The 7,108-nt window shown below is 42.0% G+C and overlaps 1 protein-coding gene across 1 annotated transcript; it reads left to right on the top strand.

The window, feature by feature from the left end:
- The first annotated feature begins 5,241 nt into the window (after nt 1-5,241).
- Nucleotides 5,242-6,201, top strand: LOC106739660 (olfactory receptor 14A16-like). The gene has a single exon (XM_059731829.1). The coding sequence runs from the start codon at nt 5,245-5,247 to the stop codon at nt 6,199-6,201; it is 957 nt and encodes a 318-aa protein (XP_059587812.1). The 5' UTR covers nt 5,242-5,244.
- Nucleotides 6,202-7,108: the final 907 nt, after the last annotated feature.

Genomic DNA, 7,108 nt, shown 5'->3' on the forward strand with positions numbered 1-7,108 from the left:
CCAACCTTCTTGTCTTGGCCAGTGTGGGCAGCCTGGGTGCCCACCCCACACAAAAGGGAGAACATGTGTTCTGCTTGCTACTGATCTAATGTATGCCACTTACAGAAAACTGAGTAACTTAGAGTGATTCTACCTCAGGCTTTCTGAATGTCTGTGCTTAGCCATATTGTCACAGGCTCTGGTGGAATGTGACAATTCTCATGCAACTCTCTGGATCAAGAGAAATCAGGGCTATGACTAAATTTCTGATCCCTTGATGCTCCTTCTGGACCCTATCTGGCACAGGTTGCATATGGAATGAGGCCAGGCTGGGACATGTGTGACACCTGTGCCAGACAAGCCCTGCATATGGGACTGTGGTTTGGTCTGGATTGGTCCTACAGACTGGTTCTACATGTGGAATCCAGTGTGCATAGTCGGTCTGGTGCAAATGCCACATGCATGTGCATCCCTGACTTTCACCACATGCTTCATGTACTATGCACCCCAGACCAGTCCCACACACTTTATGCTGCACATGTTCCTGGGGCAGATGCATGCTGTATGTGGTGTGCAGGGCTACAGCTGATGAACATGCTGCAAGTAGCACACGTTGACAGTCCAGGGCACACAGACTAGGCCTGCACCCTTTATCCAGTCTCTGTAGCCAGATGTTTATTACAGAGCTCTGAGTGCTGGGCTCAAGGTGTCAGTGGCACAAGTAATTTTCTCCTCAGTTCTCCTGGTTGCAGGTCATGGTACAGGAGGGATAGATGCATTGAAGAAGTAAATAGAAGACTCTGGTGTTGGTGTTACTAAAAGATCTTTGGCTTCTTCGACGATGGTATGCACCTCCAGGACTGCATCCTCTTGGAAAGGGATGGCATCCATGTCATGCCAAAGGGGAAATTTCTCAGCTACAATGCCAGACCTCCTGGATAGGGCTTTAAACTGAGACCACTGGGGGATGGGTCATCAACCACTAGGAGGGACAAGCCTGAAAAATCACAACCTCAAAAACCATCATCCCATGGTACAATAGGAAGCTTTCTCTGACACCAGCCAGTGGACAGGTTATTCCACAGCTCACCTGAAAGCCTAGGGCCTCCAATGGCAGGCCAGTGCATAGGAAACAAGCAGAAGGAATTGGCCCTCCTACTAACCAACAACCAATACAATCTCATAGGGGTCATGGAGACCTGGTGGGACTCCACCTATGACTGGACCACAGGCATAGGGGAATACACCCTGTATAGGAGGGATCATGCTGGGAAGAAGGGTGGTGGAGTTGATCTCTATGTGAAGGAGAATTACATCTCCCTAGAATCAAAGATTGGAAATAAAGGAGGGAGAGACTTGAGACCCTCCTGGGACAAGATACATGGGGAAGGAGATTTGACCATAGAAGTTTATTACAGACCTCCAAACCAAGAGGAACAGCTTGACCAAGAAGCCTCTGGAGAACTGACAGCATGGTCTTGCAGTAACAGTCTTGCAGCATGGTCATCATGGGTGACTTCAACTACCCAGACATCTCTTGGGATGAGCACTCAGCTAGATCCAATCACTCACCAAGTTTCCTCACTTGCATTGAGGAGCTCCATCTAACACAATAAGTCCATGGGCTGACCAGGGGCAAGGCACTCCTAGACTTGGTTCTGGCCAAAGGGGTTGATCTAGTGAACAACTTGAGGATTGAAGGGAAACTGGGCAACAGTGACCATGAGATGATCACCTTCTCCGTCCACTGTAAGTTAGGGAAATTGACCAGTAAAACAGAAATCCTTGATTTTAGGAAAGCTGACTTTCACAAGCTTAGGTGTTTAGTTGGCGAGGCTCTAAGGGACCATGGTCCAATGAGAAAAGGGGTACAAAAAGAGTGGTCATTCCTTAAGGAAATGATCCAAAAAGCTCAAAGGAAGTCCATTCCCTTTCATAAGAAAGTCAGCACTTCCCCCTTGGCTCCACAGGGAAGCCATGAACTTCCTGAAATTAAAATGAGAAGCCTACAAGGGATGGAAGTCAGGAAAAGTACCAAAAAGGAGTACTTGGCAACAGCCTGCACCTATAGGGAGCAGATCTGGACAGCAAAAGCACAAACCAAATACAGATTGGCAACCGGAATCAAGGACAAGAAAAGGTCCTTCTTTAACTTCCTTTAGGTATGTAGGAAGTTGGAGAAAAAATAAGGGAAGCATAGGGCCCCTGATGAATGGCATGCATCTACTGAGGCACATTGGGCAAGGCTAAGGAAGTCATCCTCCCTTTCTATTTTGCCTTGGTGAGACCACAGCTGGAGTTCTGCATTCAGTTCTGGGTGCTGCAATTCAGGAAGGATGTGGAGAAGCTTGAGAGAGTCTAAAGGAGGGCCACACTCATGATTTGAGGCCTGGAGACCAGGTCATATGGGGAGAGACTGAAAGACCTGGGAAAGTTCAGCCTGGAGAAGAGAAGACTCAGAGGGGACTTGATGGCAACGTATGAGTACATCAAGGGCATAGATCAGGGCTCAGGGGAGCATTTGTTCACCAAGGGCCCCCAGGGGAAGACAAGAAATAATGGGCACAAGTTGATTGATGATCACTTCAGGCTATACATCAGGAAAAACTTCTCTACAAGTTGAATGCCACAGGTTTGGAACAGGCTCCCCCCAGAGGTAGTACATTCATCCACCCTGCCGATCTTCAAAACGCATCTTGATACCCATCTTGCTGGGGTCATCTGATCCCAGCAGTCTTTCCTGCCCAAGTGCTGGGGGGGCTGGACCTGATGATTTGTAAGGTCCCTTTTAGTCCCTAACAACTATGAAACTATGTTTTGTTATGCACATGTGGCACTAAAGGATCGCTAAAGCATAATCAACCCAGAGCAAACACGGAATACGTATCACACCATTAAAGTTAACTAACATTTAACTTTATTAACACATTAAATATGTTAACAGTTTCTACACAGAGAGAGAAAAACACTTAGTTCAATGGTCACATCCAATCCCAGATGTTACTCCACTTCATAGATAAGGTTGCTGAAAGTAGAGGGTAGGTGCCTGTGGGTAATGGCTCTTTTTTAGCCTAGATGTGGTTTGATGATGACACGCATCCAACTTCCTTGTTGCCCCGCTTTTATGCTTTTTCTTTAACTTTACTCCTCTCATGACTCTTCATTTCTGGGTACCATTAATTGGTTTCCCCATGGTCATCATACTATTCGTGTTCTTATCCTGTCAGCATATAACTTTGTTCCAACAAACCCATCACATGCAGACATCTTAATTTGGTCTTTTACTAGTGTCTTAATTTGGGCATGCCATACACTCCTAATTTGGTCTGTTCCTCCAAACTGGAAATTCCAAGGGCTCTGCAGTTGGGCACTGTCCAATCAGTACCCTCTTAACATCCTTCATTAATATATCCAATAATGTCATCCCTCTGATTTATTTGGTTAGTGCCAAGTTCAGATACTTTAAGCTAGTAACAAAGCCCACATTTCACACATCTGCGTTGATAACACTGGAATAAAGCTGCCTCTGAAAGCGTGCTCAAGTCTAACTGACAGTGCAGACACAAAATGCCAAAAGAAAAGTTACAAAATAATGAGGCTATAAAAAAACTTAAGCAATGGTTAAATAAGGCTGAATATGAGAAAAGCTAAAATAATACTATAATTCACCACTTAAGCAGGTGCAAATAAAGCTAAATGTAATAAGCTACCCTAATAGTTTGGCACCCCTATGTTAAAGAGAAGTAGACTGTAAAATATGCAAAAATTATGGGGAGCTGGAACCTGGGATGGATATGAATCAAGGGGAAGGAGTCTGAGTGTCTGTCACTCATGGCACAGCCATTTCAGGACCATGGCCCTGCTAAGAGTTACTTGGCTGATATTTTCCCAATGTGATACTAAGCAATAGAGCTTTTTTTTGCTGAATGATTTAATATATTAATTAGATTTTTAAGTGAATGTTTTTCTACATGTTACTATCTGATTTATAGTCTTAAGTTGTTGTTGAAAATGAAGTATTTTTCAATATCATTATATAATAGGTAAATTGGGCATGGGAATAGAAGTCTTTTAGCACTGACAAAAATACACTTGCTAACCTATATAGGAGCCTATCTAATTGCAACTTGGTGACTGCATCCTGAGGTACCAAAATACCCATCCCAGTCAGGATTATAGGGATAACAGAGCAAGATATAGAAGTTTCATGCCTTGGCAGAGATGACTTGTGTGCTGCAGGGGATTAAACTAGAGCCACAGGTATTCTTTTTTGCTAAAGTCTATACACCTAAGACTGTTTACATTTGTGTCTTTGCTTGTGAGCTGTGCAGGACTCTGGGGAATGAGTCCCACCAGCCTTTAGAAAAAAACAACTGAAAATTGCCTTCTTGCTTCAGTCCTTTTATACAAGGCATGGTTGAGGTTAGCTGCATGCTCAGAAACCTGTTTCAATTTACTTCAATCAGTTTAGTGACAGTGTGAACAGAGACAGACCTCTGAGTTATCTGTGCTTTTGAGGACTATAGATTAGTGGTTGGTACAAAGAAGATCTGACAGATCAATTGGACATGAACAAAGAATCTTGGCAAGGGAAGCTTGAATATGACACAAGATGAGGAAATTTCCACAAAGACAGTTTCAGTAAGTTTCCTGCATTCAGTGGTGTGTCTTGTCTTAGTAAGATGCAGAGGAGATTTAAGAATATACAAGTTGGAAAATCTGGCCATACAAATCATATTGACTATAACATAAAATGGCATCTAAGCTAAGAGAGTGAATGAAGACATTTTCAGGGTTTTACTTTTAATTCAGATAAAGTTCTACAGCTGATTGAAGCAGGGGAGGAGGAGGGGACCTGCAGGGAATACAGCCTTTTATGTAATACCTATAGTATATTTGATCTCACAAATTGAATTGGTATCTTCTGGCTGAAGGTTTTCTGGTAAAATTGATTGAACATGTAGATTTTTCAGCAAAAAAGCTATGCTTTATTTCTGGATAGGTACACATTTTCTTCAGTTTTTAAATTAAAAGTCAAAATGTTTTCATATTATGTGACATCTTTTTAGGGGAAATATATTCATTAAAAATTTTTTAGGGGGCAAAAATAAACTGAAAATATTCTGCATTCTTATCAGGAAACTTTGAAACTCTGGTCAGGAGAGATTATTGATGGGAATATTAAAGCCACTGAGCTTGTTACTTTCTTCCTTACCATTTTTCTTGTTCTATTATCCACAGGTTTTGCACAGTTTACCAATGAATATGTCCAACTGTACCATTGTAACTGAGTTCCTCCTCCTGGGGTTCTCTGACACTCGGGAGCTGCAGGTCTTACACTTTGTCATCTTTCTAGCAGCATACCTAGCAGCCCTGGTGGGGAACCTACTTGTTATCACTGTTGTAACAATGTACCACAACCTCCACAGACCCATGTACTACTTCTTGGTGAATTTGTCCATCCTTGACCTTGGATCCATCTCTGTTATCATCCCCAAGTCCATGGCCAATTCTCTCTTAAACATCAGGACAATCTCCTATTCTGGATGTGTGACCCAGGTCATCTTCTTCCCACTCTTTTGTATAGCTGATCTTGCCTTCCTCACCATCATGGCATATGACCGGTATGTTGCAATCTGCAAGCCACTGCATTATGAGACGATAATGAATAAGAGAGCTTGTATTCAAATGGTTGCTGGTGCATGGGTCGGTGCTATTCTCTATTCTACACTGCATACTGGGGGCACATTCAGCATACCCTTCTGCCATTCCAACACGATCAACCAGTTTTTCTGTGAAATCCCCCAGCTCCTCAAACTGTCCTGCTCTGACGCATATCTCACAGAACTGGGGATTCTTGTATTTAGTACATGTTTAATATCAAGCTGCTTTGCTTTTATAATTGTGTCATATGTTCAGATCTTGCCTACAGTGCTAAGAATACCCTCTAAAGAGTCTCAGAATAAAGCCTTCTCTACCTGCCTTCCTCACATCATTGTGGTCTCCTTGTTTGTGAGCACTGGGATCTTTGCCCACATGAAGCCCACTTCGGGTTCCCCCTCAGTAATGGATCTTTTTGTTACTGTTTTGTATTCTGTGGTTCCTCCATTGATGAATCCGATCATTTATAGCATAAGGAACAAGGAGCTGAAAGCTTCAGTGAGGAATCTGATCCATAGGAGGGTATTTGACAATAATACCAGATTCATCTCCATCTCATGACTGTAGTTCAGTTTCAGTTGTATTATTCTTAACTGCTATAATGAAGTACTGACAGTATTGTTTCTTTGAAAACATAATGTGATTATCAAAGCAACAGAGCATGGAACACTGGATTTCATTTTATTAATTTTTGTTGGGACTTAATCTTTTTTTTAAAAAATAATCAATATTAATGTAAAGAGTCTAGGTGAGTTGTTTTTTGGGAGAGAATTTGAAGAGTAGAAAAATTGTTTAAATTGCTTTGTATTGGAGTTCTTAATATGTCAACTCATTGGGGTTTTCTAAGTGACAATATGTTTGTGTGTACAATATTGAAGGAATGAAAAATAAGTGTCTATAGATGTTTGGACAGCACTGTCCCCAGCTTTTTAATTATTTTTTACTGTATTCCTAAAAGTGTATTACTGTGGGCCTAAAGTCATGTAAGTATGTGGTTGATAAAACTTGAATGAACAAATATATGGATGCTACATCACTTTTGTTATGGTAGAAAGGCTCTCTGGAAGAAAGAAACTTTGCAGTACCCCTAAACAAATCTGTCTCCAAATAAGAAAGATGTAATTGGGATTTCACCATTTATTTCAGTGTTCAGAATTTGGCAATGTGCTGTGTCTTAGAGGGGTAAGTTACTGCTTGTATTCACTGCTGGGAGAGATTAGTTAGGGTTCCCACTATAGCTTTTCCTGTGACTTAAGAACATAGTGTACTGCATTTTGGGCTCTTGCCCTTGGGCTTTTGTAGATTCTTGTAAGAGGCCTAATATTCTTGGGGTTGCCAGCCATACAACATTTCAAAAGGGGAAATGCCAGATAATGATGGTAAAAGCTCCCAAATCACAAGTATAAATAGGGCCATAGCTTGTCCCAACTTTGGGGTTCCCCAGCTAGAAAGCTTCACAACATTTACT

Source organism: Alligator mississippiensis, chromosome 7, assembly GCF_030867095.1.
Source record: "Alligator mississippiensis isolate rAllMis1 chromosome 7, rAllMis1, whole genome shotgun sequence".
In the NCBI taxonomy this organism is placed as follows: Eukaryota; Metazoa; Chordata; order Crocodylia; family Alligatoridae; genus Alligator; species Alligator mississippiensis.

What these genes read in the sequence shown, in the direction of transcription:
- LOC106739660 (XM_059731829.1), top strand. Translation starts at nt 5,245, where the DNA reads ATGTCCAACTGTACCATTGTAACTGAGTTCCTCCTCCTGGGGTTCTCT.